Source organism: Physella acuta, unplaced genomic scaffold (assembly GCF_028476545.2).
Source record: "Physella acuta isolate Inbredline_101_S28 unplaced genomic scaffold, ASM2847654v3 ptg000369l, whole genome shotgun sequence".
In the NCBI taxonomy this organism is placed as follows: Eukaryota; Metazoa; Mollusca; class Gastropoda; family Physidae; genus Physella; species Physella acuta.
In genome coordinates this window covers 4,853-28,992 of record NW_026731888.1, presented here as the reverse complement: position 1 = coordinate 28,992, position 24,140 = coordinate 4,853, and the positions used below count along the sequence as shown (strand labels likewise).

The 24,140-nt window shown below is 34.5% G+C and overlaps 1 protein-coding gene across 1 annotated transcript; it reads left to right on the top strand.

Annotated features, from left to right (window-relative positions):
- The first annotated feature begins 225 nt into the window (after window positions 1–225).
- On the top strand, window positions 226–24,140 carry LOC131941685 (mitogen-activated protein kinase kinase kinase 20). Its single transcript, XM_059301099.1, has 21 exons — window positions 226–438; window positions 665–752; window positions 3,726–3,824; window positions 3,971–4,036; window positions 4,649–4,677; window positions 4,838–4,921; window positions 5,081–5,134; window positions 5,342–5,428; window positions 5,540–5,669; window positions 6,042–6,093; window positions 7,352–7,487; window positions 7,572–7,616; window positions 7,935–7,965; window positions 8,226–8,362; window positions 9,456–9,521; window positions 9,955–10,044; window positions 17,849–17,977; window positions 18,176–18,250; window positions 18,582–18,679; window positions 20,871–21,049; window positions 21,420–24,140. The coding sequence occupies exons 1-21, from the start codon at window positions 256–258 to the stop codon at window positions 22,433–22,435; spliced, it is 2,874 nt and encodes a 957-aa protein (XP_059157082.1). The 5' UTR covers window positions 226–255; the 3' UTR covers window positions 22,436–24,140.

The following is a 24,140-nucleotide window of genomic DNA, read 5'->3' as shown; positions in this document are numbered from 1 at the left end:
GAAGTAGGCCTAGGCCTATAATAAATAATTGATATATCCTTGTTTTATTTGGTTTTGCTTTGTTGTTGGTTATTCTTTGGCAATTTTAATAAATTTCCTTCTCTATAAATAATGTGACTGGCTTAGGTTTGTGAGCTTTATATGACTTTAAAACACCAACTCAAAAATTTAAATTGTACTAGGCCTATTTAAAAAATTTAAAGATTCTATTTTCCATCTAGAAATGAGTGATGTTGGAAAGTTTTGAGAAAAGATATGTATGCAGCATTGGACAGTAAAAAAATTGGATCAATGGGAACTCTTGTGGAGATTCGGTTTGATGACTTATGCTTCTATGAACGCTGTGGTGGTGGAACTTTTGGTAGTGTTTATAGAGCACTATGGCAGTCACAGAACATGATAGTAGCTGTTAAACGTTTGCTAGTACTGGAAAAAGAGGTAAGGGGCTCAATTTAAGTAGTGAGTTGTAATTCATTTGTTTACTCAGTTTCTGTTAAAAAGATTCTATTAAATTATTATCTAGTAATCACAGCTTTGTATTTCTATGTGATATGCTGGTCTCTCTTTATAAGATTGTGGGTGTATACTTACTATACTACTTTATCTACAGGTTCTAAATGATTAAGTCTACTGATGATTCAGTTCACATTTCTTATTTTAATAGGCGCAGGTACTCAGTAGTTTGAGTCATCGCAACATAATAAAATTTTATGGAGCTGTAATTCAAGATCCTAATTACTGCTTAGTAACAGGTAAGAATAAATACTAGTGTGCCAATAGAGTCCTTGCAAACACGTGACCTAAATCACGTGATACCTACGTCCGCCGCCACGGTGGTGTACACCAGACGTAAACACAATCAGCTGTTCACCAGCGCTGGACACGTTCACTGTATGTAAAGAACCGCACTCGCGGAAAAAGAAAAATACGTTAAAAAAACTTGAACTCTTAGGAATTGAAGATCCTTATACTGTTATTGACAGTTTCGTGGATAATATAAATATGTGGCCGAAATTTCTAAATAAAAATACTGTTAGTAATACTGTTTGCGTTTAGAGTTAAGTAGACGAATCTGATCAAATGCAGTAATATATTATAGGTTATCTAGATCTGGTTAATGTAGATTCTAGATTCTCTGTTAAGTACAAGATTTAGTAGCAATAGATCTAGTACAACCACACTACTGTAGCAAACGTGAGACCACTTAACTCCTACAAAACCCACACTACAACGGCTAATATAATTCATGTGTAATAACCACTGCTGTTCTTAGATCTCAGCCAATTTGGGTAGCATGTTATACAATTTAAGACCCTTATAATCCAGCAGGGAAGTGATCAGACACATTAATACTGATGTTCAACCCTCATGATCGCCAGCCCCCACACTTTCTAGCCCACAATAAAACCAAAGAGGAGTCAGTACCACTGCCCTCCCCTGAAAATTTCTCACCTCTGTGATACCCTCAGGGCCCAGCAGGGAGAACAAAGGGGAAAGTCCCACTGCTCTCCCATCAACATTTCTCACCTCAATGTCATGTTATGTCATTTATAGCACACAGGGCTTATCAGGGGAAAGCATTAAGGCATTAAGAATCTTAACTCTGGACAGCTACCTGTAAACTACTAGACTGTAGGCCCTATGTAGACCTGCAATTGTGTCAATTGTAGACTGGGTCCATTGTTATTATTCTAAACCATCTCAGTCTTATAATGTTTCTAGCTTGATTTGTTTCTTTTATAAACAGTGGATTAAAAAAAAAAATTAGCCTAATCTGCATCATTAACCAAATAATAATAATGTGGTTATTTGTTGTTGGCTGGTATGATCTAGATTCTACTACTAGGCTACATAAACTTAGTAGACTAATTACTAGATATGCATTTTAATTTAATTAAACTAAGTCCAGTATCAGATACATATTGCTGTAAAAAGACACAAAGTAGGTAGGCCTTAGTAATTTATTAAAGCCTTCTACTACAATAATATCAATTACATGCTTGTATAAAAATTTTAAAATTTAATTTAAGTAGCAGATTCTAGATCTAAGTCTAGTCATACAATCTATTTCAATTTCAGAAAATTTTGTTTGCTAAAAAAATGATTAGATTGTAGAGCGAGATTTTAGATCTTAGAGACAATTAAATGCTTTATTATGCCTACTATGACTGCTTTTGATTTATTATGGTTGTATTTTGAATCGAATGTAGATCTAAATTTTGTAATTAAATTTAAGTAAAGAAGTAGATTCTAGATTCTATGTCTACCCAGCGGAGCCAGTCACCCTAAATCCAGAATCTAGATCTGTGGTCCGAATTTTGTTTACGCCATGTTTAGAGCTAGATTCTAGATCTAGATATTAAAACACTATTATTAGGCCTACTATTAGATCTTATTATTCTTATTATTACTTTTGACTTTGTCTTTTACTATTAGTATTTGACAAATATACTATTTTTATTTAGAAATTTTGGCCACATATTTATATTATCTACGAAACTGTCAATAACAGTATAAGGATCTTCAATTCCTAAGAGTTCAAGTTTTTTAACGTATTTTTCCTTTTCCGCGGGTGCGGTTCTTTACATACAGTGAACGCGTCCAGCGCTGGTGAACAGCTGATTGTGTTTACGTCTGGTGTACACCACCGTGGCGGCGGACGTAGGTATCAGGAACGAACGTGACGTCATATGAAAGGACTCTATAATCATTTAGGATGGTGGGGTTGAGCTGAAGGGTGCACGATTGCTAACCTGCAAATGTTTGCTTCGGTCCTCAGATTCAAGACAGTAGGATGTCTTTGAGTTTACCCAGTTCTCAAAGGTGTATGACTTCTATGTAGGAAAGTGGCTGGGCATAGAACTGTATGTCCTAATACTTCCTTGCATTATGCCAATATCTCTTTCACTCTGCCTATTGTTTTTTTAGTCACTCACAGCACCTCAAATGTGTTTGTTCAGGGTCAGCTTAAACTCGCCTCTTGAAGTCTCTTGTTCCCGATCTTAAGTGCTACCTTCCTTACCTTTTCAGATTCATACATCACATGGTCCTTACATATCATGTATTTTTTCTAGTTGAGAGGATAATCGGCTTAGTCACTTCCTCTCTTTCTGATGTCTTTCTTGGAGTTTCTGTATCAGTTTAGTTCCCATGTTAGCCTGGCCCTCATCCTTTATCCTGACTTGAGACAGGACAGGCACTGTGTCTCAAGGAGACCATTGGTGGAGGTTCTTTTAAGTGCTGTAGTATTCTGCAGTAACATGTGTCACATGATGGTAGATCATTCACATGTCAGAAAAAGGAATTCATTTTACTATTGTTTTCCACCATAAATTATGAATCAGGCTGATCATATAAGACTGATTTCACTTCTAATTTTTTTGAGCTACATTTCACATTCTCAGAAGTTATACTGGCATATTTGATGGTAAGACTGACATTGGATTTTCACTTGTGTAACACTCGTGTTTTCAGAAAGTGTAAATCTTGTATTACGTCCTAGGTAATATGATTTATGAATAAATAAACTTATGTGAAAAGCAAAGATGCTTATTTTAAGATTAATCTAAATGCAAATTTTTTCATCTGAATGTGTCATTTTTGACAAATGGCCCAGTTGTTACAGTGGAATATTGAAATGGTAAAAATTACCTTTTTATTCATATTTTATTATTAAAAAATTATAGTGTTTGGAAATATTGAATGATCTGTATTTTTTCTAACAGAATATGCACCAAATGGTTCTCTCTATTCCTACATGCAAAATCCAGAAAATGCTTTGGATTTTCGTCAGATTGTAAAATGGGCTATTGAAATAGCAAGAGGTAAGTTTGAGAATTTTTTCTCATTCCAAGTTAGTCCACTCTTTATGAGTAGTTTGAAGTTATTTTAATATCTATATGGCAATTAGTAGTTAAATAATATTTGAATTTTAATAAGCCAATTTTTCTTAAATAATTTGTTTGTTTAGGCATGAATTATCTACATAGAGAAGCACCAGTGAAAGTTATTCACAGAGACTTAAAATCCAAAAATGGTATGTTGAGGAATTCGATTTCCCATTTAATCATTGATTCTATTTAGTTATCTGGAAAAAAAAACACAATTTTGTTAGAACTGTTTTTATTTATGACAAATGTTACTGCAAAAGATGTGTATTTTTATGTAAACTTTTTCAGAAATGCAATTTTGTTTATTTTAAATTTCCATTGCCAAATACCATTCCCCTCTTTCCCTCAAAGTGAAAGTAAAATAATAATAGACCCTTTTCAGCTAGATACTTTTAAAAACTATTGTCTGAGCATTTCATGAATTTTATTTTTCAAATTAAAAAGCAATAGTATTTTACAATTAGGATGCAATAAACTCTACTTTCTAGGAGATTTTAGTAACTCATAAAAAAACCCCATATCATCCGCATCATCCCCTGGTGGTAGGCTTACTACTGTGTACTGAGATATAGTCAGAACAGTCATGTTCACACTTTATTTATCTTAACTCTTAACTTAACCAGAAATATTATCTGTTTTTGAACATTTGTTGATTAAAAAACTGTGAAGGGGTGCGAATTATTATGACGAGGGGGAAATAATTTATTTAGCAAAAATGTGAACTATTACTAAAATTAAAATATTTACTTTTTTGACAGTTGTAATTGCTGAAGATTGGACATGCAAGGTATTTTGTAATTTTATTACTATATTTTTTTGGCACTTGAAATAGTATGTATTGAAAGTGAATCACTGTATGATAAAACTGACAATTTAAAATGTTATTACTTTTTCTTATACTCTTTTCTTTGGACATACTTCTTATGACTCTAAACCATTTTCAATAGCTTTGTGATTTTGGGGCATCAAGATTTATTGGCAGCACAACAAGAATGTCTTTGGCTGGAACCTTTCCTTGGATGGCACCAGAGGTGAGCAACCCTCATATACCTTGCATTGTTTTCACTGTGTATGCACAAAGATTTTGGTATAAGCAAACATGATTTATACCTAAAAGATACACATTTATTATGTAAAATTAAGATTGAGTTATATTTCTTTGTAATGCTAATTCAAAGTATTTAATTCAGGTCATTCAAAGTTTTCCTGTTTCTGAATCTTGTGACACATGGTCATATGGAGTGGTATGTCCTCTTGAAAATATAATCATAATAAAAAACAGTGTTAGCATCTTCACAACAATAACAGTGGAAGATTTGACCATAAGGCGTTCATCATCAGTATACAACAGTTTAACAACACTGTTTTTTTTTTACACTAATTTATAATTGCACATGCATATATTTAATGATTTCTTGATTTAAAAGTAATGTATGTTCACATTTTATCAGGTTCTTTGGGAGTTGCTAACTAAAGAAGTTCCATTTAATGGTATTGAGGGATTCCAAGTTGCTTGGTTGGTTGTTGAAAAAGGGGAGGTAATAATATTTCTTGTGTCTATATCTGTTGTTGGAAAAAGTTAACATTTAAACATTTGTAAAATTTTATTTTAAAAGAAACTGTTCAGTTTGTTCTGTTGACATTTTCAGAGACTCATGATACCTAGTACTTGTCCACCAAGCTTTAGAAAGATGATGGAACAGTGTTGGCAGCTTGACCCTAAGCTGAGACCAAATTTCACACAAATATTGATGCTGCTGAAAACAATGTCTGAAGATGGTAAGCACATTTGTTAAGCTTTGAGTATATTAGTTAACTTAACTCTTGCTTTATTTAATGTGTATATACAAACTTATGTTTAAATCTTTGCCACTTAAGCATTATTTCTATAGTCATCCCTAAGAAAACTGCCTTTATTCTGGTACTGGTATGATTTTTATTGTAGATTAGCCTAATACAAAAAGCATTAGAAAATATAGTAGCAAAGCAAGATGTAAATGTTTGATAAGGTAGATTAGCAAACAGGGCTTGTCATCTATTATATTTGGGTTCTTCAGTCTATGAGGGAAACAAACCAAAGAAATGCTAGACAGTGACCACCTATGCCAATGAATGAGCTTGGATATGTACTTTTAATATTTAATGTTACAGAATCCCTTCTTGACTTGACCAACTCCTTCCTGGATCATAAAGGTGTATGGAAGTAAGTTCTCCTTTGTTTGTCTTTAAAATCAACTCACATGAGCAGTTAAACTTAGAAAACAAGTTAAACCAAGACTGCCATTTATTAATATATTTTGTAACAGGAAAATGAATAAAACTTAGCTGTTACCACCCACTCCCAATCATGACACAAATTTGCACCCAAATTATGGACATACAACATCCACATTTTATTTTTTAGAAACATTCAGGTCTCCTTCACAATCTAACACTATTTCTCTTTGTAACTAGCAATTAAGGAAGTATAATACTTTATATCAGGGGTCTCCAAACTACGGCCCGCGAGGTCCTCTCATCCGGCCCGCGGAGACCTTTTTGTCCAGGAAAAATTAAAAAAAAATTGATAATGTAGGATTTGGTGCAAAAGTACCATTGCCAACCGTGTTGCAGACATTGTAGATCTATAAAACATTGTGAATCTAACAGCGAAATATGCAAGCAAGTTTCACAATTTTTCAATTGCAACTGATGAGTCGCTGGACAGCTGACCCACCTCTCAATTGCTTGTGTTCATTAGAGATGTAGATGAAGACAAGAGCATAACACAATGGCTGGCTTCCCTACATAACATGTATGGCACTGTTACCGGAGAGGATATATTCAATTAGTAAAAAAAACATTTGCTGATTATAACTTGGACTGCTCTAACTTCAGTTGCCTAAAAGTTGATGGAGGAACGTAAATGAGCGTCATAAAGATAGGCTTGGTTGGACAAGCGAATGAGAAAAACATTCTACAACCAATGTCCCTGCACTGTATTATTCACCAGCAAGCTTTGTGTACTTAATATGTGGACATTAGCAGTGTACTGAATCCTGTGTTGAAGATGGTGAAATTAATAAGGTCACATGGGCTCATCCGTAGATAGTTCAGAGACATGTTGAAAGATACAAACACAGAATCGCAAGAATTAACATATTACACCGCAGTAAGATGGCTAAGTTGTGTGAAAGTTCTAAGCAGAGTATTGAAATGTATATATATATATATATATATATACATATATATATATATATATATATATATATATATATATATATATATGCCACCCCGAAGCGATGCCTGGAAGAAACTCTGGCCCTCGAACTGATATTTGATAGTTAATGCGGCCCTCGGGCTGAAAAGTTTGGAGACCCCTGCTTTATATGAACAGCTGTATTTATAGTTCCTTTAAAACTAAAGTGTTAAATTATTTTCAAACATTTGAGCATCTCATAAATATAACTAATTATTTTTAGGAAAGAAATTCAAGCAACATTGGAGCGATTAAAACGTGCAGAGAAAGATATTTGTGACAGGGAACAAGAGCTAAGAGAGAGAGAATTAAAACTTAAAGAGAGAGAAAGATCCTTAAATCAACAGTTCAATATAGTGGTAAGTCACTTTGATAGATCTCCTATAAGTTTCATAATTTTCTCTACAGAAAACACAAACTAATTCCTTTCATTATTCTTTTAGAGGCTGGAGGATTATGATGTAAATACATGGAGAGATGTCGATGTCGTAAGTAGATTCAATTTTTAAATCCTGTTTTAGTTAAGAGTTCGCAAATATTAAACATTAATTAAAGTCTAGGGACATTAATTTAGTCAGCTTAAATACATAAATGATCCTCATTTTTCTTGCTGTAGACTAATTAAAAAATGTTACTACCTATTGCATAACATAATTATTGTTCATATAAAAATGTCACCTATAATAGATATTAAAAACCAATCAAATTATATAAGTAAACATACCACAGAAATTTGAGTTCATATAGGCTAATTTAATTTTGGTTTGCTGTGGAAAAAGAGTAACATTTGTTTGATATTATTTCAGTATCAATGGGTGATGCAGTTAAGAAGTTCAGGTATTTTCTGTTACTTTTCTAATAATGTTCAATGCTAAATATAGAATCTAGGTCTTTTTTGTTTCTGACAAAGTTAACTGTACTAAATTAACCATTTAGTTTGTATAAGCCTACTCATAATATTTAGTTTATAAAGCAATTTTGTTCTTAAAATCACTTTATTTGTAATTAAAAAATTATTGGAAAGTTTAAAAAAAAATAATACACAATATTGATGATTTTACATGCTAGTGACAACTGTTACAACTAATTTTGTTTAGGTCACACAGCAGATCTTGCACAGTATGCAGATTTGTTTCTAAGCAATCATATTACTGGACGTAGATTGCTGCGCTTGTTAGAGAAAGATTTAAAGGAGTTGGGCATTGTCAGTGTTGGTCATGTCATGGATTTTCAGGTATTTTACAGCTGTATCAGGCACAAACTTATTTTCAAACAGTTAGAGAAAGATTTAAAGGAGTTGGGCATTGTCAGTGTTGGTCATGTCATGGATTTTCAGGTATTTTACAGCTGTTTATCAGGCACAAACTTATTTTCAAACAGTGCCAATGGAACATTTTGTTTCATACTACATATCTCAAGTGTTAATACAATATCAACAGGGATGTAACTGTTACATGAGCTTGTGTTTACAAATTAATTTCATTTGTTAATTTAAAAAAGAAGCTAGGTCTGTGCTTCAAGAGGCAGGTAAAATACAATTGTTAATTGATTTCCATGCAGGTGTTTTATTGACATTATGTTTAACTTTCAACTAACTGTTTCGGAAAAAGTTTTTTTTTTTAATAATCGTGTATTTGCAATAGATTAAAAGCCTGCATAGTAGACATATTATGTGTTACGCAATTTACCTCTAATTTTTTGTAATGTGAATTTAAAGTTATAACCTGAAACATTTTGTCTAATAAATGGGCCCTAAAGACAGTAACAGTAAAGCTTGTGTTTAATTAACAATAATTGTTTAAGATGTAGCCTCTAGTGTTACCCCCAAACTTTATGGATTTAATTATTTTTAAATAAGCTTTGTAGAATAGCATTTATAAACTGGATATGTTAATTGTAGTTCATTAACATAAATGATTTTTTTACTTTAAGACATAACAAATCAGATTTCATTCTTAATATTAAGGATTTCCAAAACATTAGATTTGAAAAACCCACATTTTAAAAATACACATAGAGGTATATAGTTATAAAATAAAAAGCTAACAGGCTATATTTTTTTTTGCCAGGTTTTTTCTGAAGTTTGGTAATTGTTAATTTTGTATGAAGTCTTAGGTTGTAAGAAATAATTTGTAATTTTATAAACAATTATAAAGAAGAAATCTTCAGTAACCATGTTTTGACTTTTTGAAAGTGAACTGACCTAGCTAAATCACAACTACTAAAATAAGTCATGTTCACAAACTTAGACTGTAAAAATATAATGACCTTTTTATAAGCAATATTAATTTGAGATTCAGGTAAACTAATTGTTGGCCTCTTTTCAGTTGGAGATTGAAACATTGAAGACCCACAACTTTAGGCTGCTCAATTTTCCACCTCTTATAAAACCAGTAAGTGTTTTGTTTGTTATTTGTCTGTACACATAGTTAAAAGCTGATTATAAAACCACTAGTGATGAGCTGAAAAAAAAACCATTCAATTATCTAGGAGAGACAGATAAAAATGACTAAAAATGCAGTAAAAGTGGGAAAGTAACATTTTAGTTCTGATGAAAACTGCTTGATCATGGTATATGAAAGAATTGTGTGGTCAGCATTACACACAGATGACTTTACTCAAACTTGAACCAGGTACCCATTACAGTTTGGTGAATTCAAAGACTTAGACAAGCTCAGGAACCAAATTTTAGACTTATTTAGGTTTTAACAGCTTCTTATTACCGAAATTTTTTTGATTGTGCTCATTAAACTATGCATAATATTACAGTAAGAAATAATTGTTTGTACCTTTATATAAACAATGTAATGTTTTTTCTGTTCTCAGGGGGAACAGAACTCCCATCCCCAGACAAGAGAGTTTGTTGCAGTCATGTTGATATTTGGACATCACTTGAGGAAAGGATCCTCAGCTGAAGTAAATCTTTTGTTTACTAAGGGGAACATTGGGTAAAATCCAAAATGCTGAAATCACTGACTAAAATGTTGATTAATTACACTTCTCTCTGTCAGTTTAATTGATCTTATTTTTTTTATCAACAGTTATATGGCAGACATGAAAATCTAGTTATATTAAAAAGATTCTTTGCTTTAAAAATATATAAACTATATAATAAATAAGCTAAAGCCAGCTAACTAAAATTGAACATCTGAAAGCTTTGTTGTTAATAATGAACTCCATATTCATGTATACTGAAACATAGAACTTTAAATATAATACAGAGTGGTGGGTTTATGGTGTAATCTTGTGTCTCAGTTTAAACCCATTTCTGGTGTGCTCGATTATTACTTACAAATCAGTTAATGCTGTTTTAGAGATAAGCTATTGATTGGTTTTACTCAGGAGAGTCATCTTAATAAAAAATATATTGATTGTTTTTAAAACTTAAATATTGGAAACAACACAAATGTTACTGTTTCCATTTACCTGTATGATAAATGTTGCCTTCTGCCTTAAGCTTGATTTAATTGCGAATGATAGGTTTGAAAAAATATAACAATTGCCTGTTATCTGGGGTTGGCTTGTTCGGGCCGGTAATGCTCAAAGTTGCTACACCAAAAAGTCCAGAGTTCAAAGTCATCTATGAAATCAAACTGCTGCATGGTAACTAACTTGTTCTTGGTCCAACAAAGGCTATGGAAGTAAATTTAAAAAGCTGGATTCAATATACCATATTGCGCCTAACATGTTGTGTTATGTCCGACCTCCGACAGCCGCGGAGGAAGCGGACGCCCCAGGTTCGTTTGGTATGGTACCGATAGAAGACGTTGTAACGGAATCTCAACAACTTGCCGTGAGCTCGTTAATTCAGTCTAGGGGTAAATCACGACAAATCAAAGAGACTCACACGCCTTAAACTATGAATACCTTTTTAATTTATGTACAAGATAATGACACTAGGTAAGATCAAAATGTACAGATTCTCAGTGTAATATAAATAAACTCAACTCCAACTTACAGTTTGAGAAAAATCACAATACATCACAGCTGTGATAAATCATTACTACACACAACTGAATGGCCTCATAATAATTACAACAAAAGACCAAGGAGAGACAATTTGCCTCTACAACAATAGAAATCCTTATACAGGTTAATACTATCACCGATAGTCAAAAAGGTGTCATAATACACCAGACCACAAATTCAGTAAACTACAACTAGTCACATAATTCCTTATACAAAAGGTGAAATCATGTCACAAAATAACAAGACTGCAAAATGGCGTACCTAACCACAGGCACACCTCTCCTGGTCCCTAGGTCAATCTGGCGGCCTCTGAACTTGAGAAACCCGTGATTAAATACAACTCAGAGTAAGGGGAAATAACTCAAAAGTCTTAAGACTATTGGTTGAGGGTCAGTCAAGGATCCTCACGGTCGCAAGTCCATTGGTTGAGGTTCTGCCAGGGATTAAACTTACAATCACATGATGTGACAGCGTTCAGCTGACCGGGTTGTACCAGTGAACTGACAATTCTCCCAAGGACAAATACATAACTCAGGAGATTGAATATACATAAAGCCAAACAGACCTAAGTAGGTCACATCCCCTCCCTTTTAGAGAGGCATTTTTGTTACACAAAAATGGCAATCACTATATGGAACAAATCTGACACAAAAAATGTCCAATTATAGTAACTTACAAAATTTCTATGTCAATAAAAACATCTTTAAGAATTAAAGGGAAACAATTCACCTTTTTACAATTTACCAAAGGGAAACAATCATTCCCAAAATAATAATACATCAAAGTTCCTTATGCAAAGGAAACAAAACATATCCATCTGGATATAATATGTGGGAAACTTACAACTTAATTCCTTTATTTAAATGTCCCACTACAACATCACTGAATAATGTGATACATTTTTATAACAACTCAATGCACATTATACAAAACCACCTTTAAATAAGGTTCATTTGAAAATAACAGGCATTTTCAACAAGTAATCAGTTTTGAAAAAACCGTACAATTCACATCTGATTGAAAGCTTGGAACTCCAGCCACCAGGCTACAGTTTAATCAACCATAACATTTGCAAAATGGTTATAACTAACCAAAAAAGTTTCACAAGATCAAGGTGAACATCAAAGTTGTTTTACATTCTTGACAAACAGTCAGCTACAATGTTGTCAGTTCCTTTAATATGGGAAATAACCAGATTAAAATTTTGGAAAAATAGACACCATCTTAATATTCTGTTGTTATTCTGTCCCAACTTAGTAGTGAACTTAAGAGAATCATGGTCAGAAAATACCATGACTGGATTGATGGAAGAAGTGACATATACTTCAAAATGCTGTAAGGACAGGACTAAAGCTAATGCTTCTTTTTCAATAGTGGAATAATTCTTTTGATTCTCATTTAACTTTCTAGAGAAAAAGGCTATTGGATGATCAATCCCTCGGTTGTCTTCCTGGAATAAGACTGAGCCAATGGCTAAATTGCTAGCATCAATGGCAAGTTTAAAAAGCTTGCTGAAATCTGGTGCAGCCATAACAGGAGCATTAGATAAAAATGACTTAATGGTCAAAAAAGCTTCATGACATTTAGTTGACCATTCAAACTCAACACCCTTTTTCAATAAGGCAGTAAGTGGCTCAGCTACAGCTGAAAAGTTTTTACAAAACCGCCTATAGTAACCTGCCATCCCAAGGAATGGAGGGTAAAGTTTTAACTACCTGTGAGAATGTCTGATTCTCATTAGAAGATACATGTACACGTTGGTCTTCTAAATGGGCCAAAAATTTAGTATTTAACAATTTTGGGGCCTTTAACTTGTTAAGAGTAGCATCATCAAATTTACTAGACTAGAAATACTTATAAGTAACATAAACTTAGCTGTGGAGAAAGAGATAGTGAGTTTACATGATAAACCAGTTGTTTCTTTCTCCGGTCTGGGAAGTAGGTGACGCAGTCCTTGGTAATCTTGTTAAATGCTTCGTCTAGCACAAGAATCTGTTTCATCGGCCTGGGGAATATTTTGACTGGGATTCCCAACCAACTGACAGTTCTTACAATGTCTGCAATAACGAGTGTCATCGTGGTGCATTCTCGGCCAAAAGAACAGTTCATTTTCACCGTCGGGGTCTGTAGAGAACGGGTTCTGAACTTCCTGGGGGTGGACTTTGCTTCCCGCTAGGTCATTCCCTAGAAGCAGGTGTACTCCTGGGACAGGTATGGAATCTATCACCCCAAGGATGACATCTCCTTGGATGAGCTGATGTCTCAGGTTGAACTTATGTAGTGGAACTACTGTTGGTTCAGCTCCCACTCCTTGAATGATGGTGACATCTCCGGTGTTGGTTTCTGGAGCGATGCTCAATGAGTTTCTCAGCAAAAGTGACTGAGAAGCCCCAGTGTCTCTTAGGACGACGATGTTCCGCGATGATGCTGGATCTCCAGGGTTGCTGATGACAGCATCTGTCATGAATGACGTGAAGCCAACAGTTCTCGATTCTTCACCATTGGTTGCTGCTGATGTAACCGGTTGGTGAAGAGGATAGTCATAAGATGACTGGACGAAAGTGGTGGTCACTTCATTACCTCCCTGTGGACACGCTGGTGTAGGGTCATCACGACGGGCGAGGTTCACCTGTAGACTTGCTTGGTGGGGGAGAGCGTTACGAGATGTTCGTACATACTCTCTGTTGTCTCGCTGTCGCAGGAAACAGTTCTTGATGATGTGCCCAGGCTTGGAACAATAGTGGCAGATCAGTCGCCTGGCTGTGACTCTGGGTATCTGTGTTGATTGACGAGATCTCAGCAACTGGCCAGTAGGGGGATTGTTGCTGATGAGAGGTAGTACCGGATTGTATTTGGTACCAGAACCCTGTGACTTCTTATGAACCAGCTCGTAGGTATCAGCTGATTCTGCTGCCCTTTTGATGTCAGTTATTCGGTTATCCAAGATGTGTAGTCTGATCTCTTCAGGTACTGCGTTGAGGAAATCTTCTCTTAGTATCAGACTTCTGAGTTTGTCGAAGTCGTCGACATTCTCAGAATGGAGCCATCTTGAAAAGACTTTTTCTTTTTCAAAAAGGAACTCAACATAGGTTTGGTTCTGTTGTTTCCTACTTTTTCTGAACTTAATTCTGTAGGCTTCTGGAGTTATTTCGTAAGCCTTCAGAATGGCAGCCTTGACCTTTTTGTAATCTGACTGGACTTCGCGAGAGAGTGCCTGGTATGTGGTGGCAGCCTTACCAATTAAAACAGTGCTTAGTAACGTTGTGACTACGTTACTAGGCCATTGACAACTTTCAGCCATGTTCTCAAATGTATTAAAAAATACAACAAGATCTGACTCATCAAACTTAGGGACTAATTTGCAAAACTGGGCCAATGTTTGGGCCACAGACAACTGAGAAAGACCTCCTGACCTTGAACTACTGCCAATAATACCAAACTCATATTCTAAACGCTTCATCTGAACTTCTCTTTCTAACTTTAGTCTGGCCTCAAACTCCCTATCAACAATTTTCACTTCCCGTGCCAAAACTTCAGAAAGAAGACTCTCATCTAACATGCCTTCATTAATGAAGTAAACAATAACTTTGTCCTTCAACACCCTAGAGGTCTGAGTAACAATATAGTCCAGGTTTAACTTTTTGACAACTGTTATCAAATCTTTCCTACTTAAGTTCTCAACTGCTTCCACAGTAGGACTTAACAACAAAGCCTCCATAGCTACAAGTAACAATGTTTACTTTCAACTGATAACAAAAACAACTACTCAATAACTAGTTCAACTTCTTCGAACTACTGACCAAACTCTTGATCACAAACTCAAACTAGTGCCAAACTTGCACATAAATCAAAATACCGGTCGAGCCCTCACTTGTTATGTCCGACCTCCGACAGCCGCGGAGGAAGCGGACGCCCCAGGTTCGTTTGGTATGGTACCGATAGAAGACGTTGTAACGGAATCTCAACAACTTGCCGTGAGCTCGTTAATTCAGTCTAGGGGTAAATCACGACAAATCAAAGAGACTCACACGCCTTAAACTATGAATACCTTTTTAATTTATGTACAAGATAATGACACTAGGTAAGATCAAAATGTACAGATTCTCAGTGTAATATAAATAAACTCAACTCCAACTTACAGTTTGAGAAAAATCACAATACATCACAGCTGTGATAAATCATTACTACACACAACTGAATGGCCTCATAATAATTACAACAAAAGACCAAGGAGAGACAATTTGCCTCTACAACAATAGAAATCCTTATACAGGTTAATACTATCACCGATAGTCAAAAAGGTGTCATAATACACCAGACCACAAATTCAGTAAACTACAACTAGTCACATAATTCCTTATACAAAAGGTGAAATCATGTCACAAAATAACAAGACTGCAAAATGGCGTACCTAACCACAGGCACACCTCTCCTGGTCCCTAGGTCAATCTGGCGGCCTCTGAACTTGAGAAACCCGTGATTAAATACAACTCAGAGTAAGGGGAAATAACTCAAAAGTCTTAAGACTATTGGTTGAGGGTCAGTCAAGGATCCTCACGGTCGCAAGTCCATTGGTTGAGGTTCTGCCAGGGATTAAACTTACAATCACATGATGTGACAGCGTTCAGCTGACCGGGTTGTACCAGTGAACTGACAATTCTCCCAAGGACAAATACATAACTCAGGAGATTGAATATACATAAAGCCAAACAGACCTAAGTAGGTCACAGTTGACATTGAATACTTAATTGTGTTTGAGGAATTCCCTTCCAACAATACAATTAAGAGCAAAGATGAAGAAGACACCTGTTATCTTGTTTGATCTTTCTGTCACCTAAATTTAACTGCTTATTGTCTTTTTTAATTGATAATGGAGATTTCCACAGTGTTTACCAATGTTTTAACCTTTACAACCAATTTGAGTTGCATCCTTTGCCTTAAAAACCTGTTCACAAATAATAACACAATAATAAATCCTGTGCAACATTGGTAAAGTTGTACACTCTTTAAAACACCAAGTAGTTTAGTTATGAATGAAAAAATCTATGAGGTACATCTAATGTTCTCATCTTAAGAAAATTCTGATTTCCTTTTCAAATCATTTTCACTTTGCTTAATAAAAATATTTTGTTCCTGCTGTAGATAATTTTGATTGAGGTTTAACTAATATTGTAGTAGTCATTTAATGATTGAGGTTTAACTAATATTGTAGTAGTCATTTAATGATTGAGGTTTAACTAATATTGTAGTAGTCATTTAATGATTGAGGTTTAACTAATATTGTAGTAGTCATTTAATGATTGAGGTTTAACTAATATTGTAGTAGTCATTTAATGATTGAGGTTTAACTAATATTGTAGTAGTCATTTAATGATTGAGGTTTAACTAATATTGTAGTAGTCATTTAATGATTGAGGTTTAACTAATATTGTAGTAGTCATTTAATGATTGAGGTTTAACTAATATTGTAGTAGTCATTTAATGATTGAGGTTTAACTAATATTGTAGTAGTCATTTAATGATTGAGGTTTAACTAATATTGTAGTAGTCATTTAATGATTGAGGTTTAACTAATATTGTAGTAGTCATTTAATGATTGAGGTTTAACTAATATTGTAGTAGTCATTTAATGATTGAGGTTTAACTAATATTGTAGTAGTCATTTAATGATTGAGGTTTAACTAATATTGTAGTAGTCATTTAATGATTGAGGTTTAACTAATATTGTAGTAGTCATTTAATGATTGAGGTTTAACTAATATTGTAGTAGTCATTTAATGATTGAGGTTTAACTAATATTGTAGTAGTCATTTAATGATTGAGGTTTAACTAATATTGTAGTAGTCATTTAATGATTGAGGTTTAACTAATATTGTAGTAGTCATTTAATGATTGAGGTTTAACTAATATTGTAGTAGTCATTTAATGATTGAGGTTTAACTAATATTGTAGTAGTCATTTAATGATTGAGGTTTAACTAATATTGTAGTAGTCATTTAATGATTGAGGTTTAACTAATATTGTAGTAGTCATTTAATGATTGAGGTTTAACTAATATTGTAGTAGTCATTTAATGATTGAGGTTTAACTAATATTGTAGTAGTCATTTAATGATTGAGGTTTAACTAATATTGTAGTAGTCATTTAATGATTGAGGTTTAACTAATATTGTAGTAGTCATTTAATGATTGAGGTTTAACTAATATTGTAGTAGTCATTTAATGATTGAGGTTTAACTAATATTGTAGTAGTCATTTAATGATTGAGGTTTAACTAATATTGTAGTAGTCATTTAATGATTGAGGTTTAACTAATATTGTAGTAGTCATTTAATGATTGAGGTTTAACTAATATTGTAGTAGTCATTTAATGATTGAGGTTTAACTAATATTGTAGTAGTCATTTAATGATTGAGGTTTAACTAATATTGTAGTAGTCATTTAATGATTGAGGTTTAACTAATATTGTAGTAGTCATTTAATGATTGAGGTTTAACTAATATTGTAGTAGTCATTTAATGATTGAGGTTTAACTAATATTGTAGTAGTCATTTAATGATTGAGGTTTAACTAATATTGTAGTAGTCATTTAATGATTGAGGTTTAACTAATATTGTAGTAGTCATTTAATGATTGAGGTTTAACTAATATTGTAGTAGTCATTTAATGATTGAGGTTTAACCAACATTGTAGTATTCATTTAATGATTGAGGTTGTAGTATTTATGTTATGATTGTTTGTCTACCCTGCAGGAAACCAAATGGAAAATGTACTTGGATTTTGACATAGAAGATGACAGTGACAAGACTGCCCTTACCCTTGTCAAAGAAGTCGCATTCACCTGTAAGATGCCTGATTATGGGACCTATAAATTAAAACAGGTAAAAGTTCTATACAAAGTCAGTTATCTCAAGTAGTCTATGTAGTAAATAAAAATCCTAGGTTAAAATTTTTAACTTGTGAAAGTTATTGAGTTATAGCTTTTTAAGTGATAAATGAGTGAAAAATGTCAGCATTTTATTACATGTATGAGAAAAATGTGATATTCGTTTATCTCATGTAATTTAATTTTTCTGCAGCCACCATTTATCATGAACACCTGGTGTCAAGGTATTGTGAAAGAAATGACTATTGAATGTGTCATAACATATGAGGTGTGCACAGTTTAAGCTATGCTTTAATTTAATTTTAAGTGGTCTGTCTTTCACTAAAAAATGATTAATATTTTACATTGTAATGAAGTAATTTGAAAGTTAGTAAATGAAATACTTTGCACAAGATGTAGAAGCTAATGTCATATTAAGCCAACAATTTTCTTTGTTGACAGCCATTGATAAATCTAGTTTTGACATCAATACATAGACATATTAATTTTAATAGTAGGTTTTGTAGGTCTAGACAAATATATACATCTCTGATATACTCAATCCTCAAACAGAAAGATTAGCTGAAGATTAAAATTCTATTTGACATTAATTTCTGCAGCCAACTGTTCATAAACCTCGCATGACCAGATTTTTATATGAACTAGATGGAGAAAATCCAGCATCCACTCAGAAGTCTTTAGTGCTCACACTTAACAGGTACACATCTTTGTTGATCACATTTAACAGGTACACATCTTTGTTGATCACATTTAACAGGTACACATCTTTGTTGATCACATTTAACAGGTACACATCTTTGTGATCACACTTAACAGGTACACATCTTTGTTGATCACATTTAACAGGTACACATCTTTGTAGATCACATTTAACAGGTACACATCTTTGTTGATCACATTTAACAGGTACACATCTTTGTTGATCACATTTAACAGGTACACATCTTTGTTGATCACACTTAACAGGTACACATCTTTGTTGATCACACTTAACAGGTACACATCTTTGTTGATCACACTTCACAAGTACACATCTTTGTTGATCACACTTCACAGGTACACATCTTTGTTGATCACACTTCACAGGTACACATCTTTGTTGATCACACTTAACAGGTACACATCTTTGTTGATCACATTTAACAGGTACACATCTTTGTTGATCACATTTAACAGGTACACATCTTTGTTGATCACATTTAACAGGTACACATCTTTGTTGATCACACTTAACAGGTACACATCTTTGTGCTCACACTTAACAGGTACACATCTTTGTTGATCACATTTAACAGGTACACATCTTTGTAGATCACATTTAACAGGTACACATCTTTGTTGATCACATTTAACAGGTACACATCTTTGTTGATCACATTTAACAGGTACACATCTTTGTGATCACACTTAACAGGTACACATCTTTGTGCTCACACTTAACAGGTACACATCTTTGTTGATCACATTTAACAGGTACACATCTTTGTTGATCACACTTAACAGGTACACATCTTTGTTGATCACACTTAACAGGTACTCATCTTTGTTGATCACACTTCACAGGTACACATCTTTGTTGATCACATTAACAGGTACACATCTTTGTTGATCACACTTAACAGGTACACATCTTTGTGATCACACTTAACAGGTACACATCTTTGTGCTCACACTTAACAGGTACACATCTTTGTTGATCACATTTAACAGGTACACATCTTTGTTGATCACACTTAACAGGTACACATCTTTGTTGATCACACTTAACAGGTACACATCTTTGTTGATCACACTTAACAAGTACACATCTTTGTTGATCACACTTCACAGGTACACATCTTTGTGATCACACTTAACAGGTACACATCTTTGTGCTCACACTTAACAGGTACACATCTTTGTTGATCACATTTAACAGGTACACATCTTTGTTGATCACATTTAACAGGTACACATCTTTGTTGATCACACTTAACAGGTACACATCTTTGTTGATCACACTTAACAGGTACACATCTTTGTTGATCACACTTCACAGGTACACATCTTTGTTGATCACATTTAACAGGTACACATCTTTGTGCTCACATTTAACAGGTACACATCTTTGTTGATTACACATAACAGGTACACATCTTTGTTGATTACACATAACAGGTACACATCTTTGTTGATTACACATAACAGGTACACATCTTTGTTGATCACATTTAACAGGTACACATCTTTGTAGATCACACTTAATCTCATAAAATTCCAACATTTAAACAATGATTGCCTAAGTTTAAGCTCAGCTTAGCATTACTTTGATACTGTAAATGTCTTATTTTTACATCCACTTAAATTTTAAATCCTATTTTTTTCACCAAATATTGTGTGTGTTTGTGTATGTGTGTGTGTGTGTGTGGCAGTAAATGTCTCCTGGAGGAAACAGCACCAGCTGTGTGTTGTGCTGCCATTATATTGTCTAGTGAGATAACACTGGCACTTGGGTGGCCCTGCACACAGGTTGGGAGAAGATGTGTCAAGATATGTTGTCTGTGGTAACACAAAATGCTGCCCAGGGTTGAGCCAGGGTTTAATCCTTAAATGATAGGAGTTGTTTATAGAGAAAGATACTGGTGAAGTTAGCACAGTAGCACCCCTTGAATCATGGGGAATGTTGATATAAATAGAAAGCTAATGATATCAACCCAAGAAATTTTAGTTATAACATGTGTTCCTTCTACTTTGATGCTAATAATATCTTCACAGCTTATTGTTTGAAAATATGTTTAGAAAAATAAAGAGTCCTAAACACTTAAAAAAATCTTTCAATAAAAGTTATATCAGAAGTCATTCAAATTACATCAGTGATGTCCTGCAGTTATTTTATTTTTGATTGACAGACTCTTGCCAGAGACAATAGAGAGTGTTGAGACGGGTCCTCTTACAGCCAGCTCCATGCCTACCTCCCCCATCAACAACTCCTCCATGTCACAGCTACACAATGTCAGTTTTCCTAGTTTACAAGGTGCCTGGTCCAAGTCTTTCTTTCCTGTGGAGCTACCTCAGACAAAATCTATTGGTAGGTACCAGTTATTTTCTTTTATGAGCTACCTCAGACACAATCTACTGTTATGTAGCATTTATTTTCTTTGAGCTACCCCTGACACTATCTACTAGTAGGTAGCTTCTAGTATTTTACTAGGTCCCTAAAATTCCAGGATATTCCGGGAAAACTGCCGTCCTGGTGTATAAAATTTTTTTTTACATTTTACAGTATTTTGTTATGTTAGCATTCCAATATGTCAAACAAAAGAAGTATTTCCATGACTTCAAACATTTCCATGACTTCAAACATTTCCATGACTTCAAATATTTTTTTGAATTCAAACATTTCCATGTCTTTTAACATTTCTATGACATGTTTCAAATTGTGTTTGTGGTTTCCACAGCTCAGCCTAATCTGTGGGCCAACATAGTGGCAGGGAGGAAGTTAAGTATCAGCAAGCCCATACCAGGGACCACCAATGTTCTCTTCTCTGAGCCTACATCTTCATTCTCTCCCATGAGTCGCAGCATCAGCCAGACTTCCAAGACTGACCACCCATCTTTCACTGCATCACCATCCCTCACACTTTCTGAGGAGCAGAAAGAGAAGGCAGCTGGCAGTGGCAACCTGACCAATCAGAAGGTTGTATTTTCTATTGGAGAGGGGGATGAGGCTTCTTGCTCGGGTACAACAAACAGCTCTGAGAGTGGTTTCAGTGAACACGCTAGCAGCCACACATACGCTGATGCCTGCCGCACCACACACAGTGATCAGTCAAAGGTCAAGGGCAATGACCAAAATAAAAACCTTTCAGTGTTTACAAATGCACGGGAGCCAATACAGGTTAAATATTCCGGACAGGATCCTGCACAGAGTCAGACTTCTCAAAACCGTTCCAATCAAGAATACCAAAGAGGGTTTGGCCGAGGCGAAGGTCAAAGGGTAAGAAACTTTAACAACAGAAGAGGTGATGGTTGGAAAAATAGTCAAAATTTTGAAGGGAGAAAATACCAAGAGGAAAATACATTTGTCAACAATCGCAGCAGTGGTGGGAAACAGAACAACAGGAGAAGATTCAAGAGACATGGGGAGGTGGAGCAGCCATGGGGTGCTCGGGTCAATCAGTCTGAGAGTGAGCCTGTCCTGCTGAGGCACCAGCACAACAGCCATTACAGGAGGGCTTTCAGTGGGGGTCACATGTCACCACTGGGCACAGAGGGGAAGGTTGTGTCCAGAGGTGGGAGATGGACAGACCATTCCCAGATGAGAGGCCAAAACTGTGCTGAAGGGAGGGAGAGGCATGATGATAGTGCAATTACTGATGTGACTAAACACATTGAGCAGGTGAAGTTTGAGGACGAGGACAGTTTTCATACAGTCAGGTACAAGAGAAACAACAGCAGTGACCAGTTTGTCTAACTGGTAGAAAGATATCAGCAGCAACTTTGTCAGGGATGTGTTGTCCAAGTTTTGTATAATCAGTTTGTGAGTAGTGAGCTGTGTAAGCTTTGAGATGATGTGTAAGCAGTCAGATGATGTGTAAGCAGATGATGTGTAAGCAGCCAGATGATGTGTAAGCAGATGATGTGTAAGCAGTCAGATGATGTGCAGTCAGATGATGTGTAAGCAGTCAGATGTCTAAGCAGTGAGAAGACATGTTTGCAATGTGTAAGAAGTGAGGTGAATGAAACACAAAGTATATGACCAATGTCTTAAACAGTATTGTGTTATGATGCATTGCAAGTTTGATTGTTTTGATGTTATTTTTTGATGTTATTTTAGTTGCGCTGTTTTATGGCTTTTGATTTTGATAGCATGTGTAAGCTGTGCAGCATAAATTAATTTTATAAAAAAATCTGTAATTGTATATTTCAATCATTGTGATATATTTGAATGTATTATATCATACATTTTTACAACATTTTCCATCTTGTCTTTCATCAACTTTTTTGTGGATAGGACATTTTTTCTGTCTTCCCAAATGAATTATGAAAAAGACAATCCTATCCTGGAAATATTTTTGATTCTCTCTATTTTCTGACTGCTTTTATACAAAATATTTATTTTAGAGAATGTTTAGTTATATTTCCATGATTTTATATCTTCCTTTATTGTGAGTTGGTGGCCCAGTTGAATAGCACATGTTTCTGAGAAAGTCAGGCAGCTAAAAATAGAGAACAATCTGTACTATGTATCCCACTATAGTTTTCTTTGTTCTATGTCCAAGTCAGTTTTAATTGAAATGTTCCCTTTTAATTGACATGATGTTTAGATGAATGTTTGTTTGTTGTATTAAATAACCATTGGGTAGTTTTTGTGAACCTCATTAGCAAGTCTGTGTGGGTGAAGTTACAAATAGACCTCAGTAGATAAAATCACAACTTTTGTCAACTTAATGGTTTCTTTTTTTCTAGGTTGAATGTAGGATACATGAAAATTAGATAACACTTACTTAATAACTTCTTTAGTAAAAAACCATTTAGTTTATTCTTCAATGTATCTTTAGCTACATACAATACATGCAACATTGTAAAGTGGCAATCGCATATTTAAAAAATACATTCCATTTTTTAATTATAACTTAGATACCTAACCAGCTTGATCTTAGAAGAGCAGTGAGAGTGACTTATCTGATTTGCAAAATTTCTATCTTGATCATTATTACTTGTTACTTTGTTGACTTAATATATGCATGATGGGTTGGCGTGGTCAAATGGTAAAGCATAATACTGCTAGTCGAGTTCAAATCCGGATTCCAGTCTGTAGAACGTATAGCTCTGATTGGTACCTGACTCATATGGAAGGTAAAGGTGACTGGGCATAGTGCTGACCACACTATCCCTTTTATATGCTGAGGTCACAAAAAAAAGGTGAACTCTACTTTTACTTGCCCCATGGACCGTATGGTTAGAGAAACTCTTTGTAAACATTGCAGCTAAACATCCCTTCTGAAGTAGCTTGTGAATGGTTTTACAAGAAGTTAACTATCTTGTGTAAATGTATTCATGCAATATAATGTCATGTTGCATTTTTTGGAAATGTTGAACATATCCTTAACCTCAAACTCATTTGCTCAAAAAAAAAATTTAATGTTTTAAAACAATGAGTGATGACAGTGTAAGCA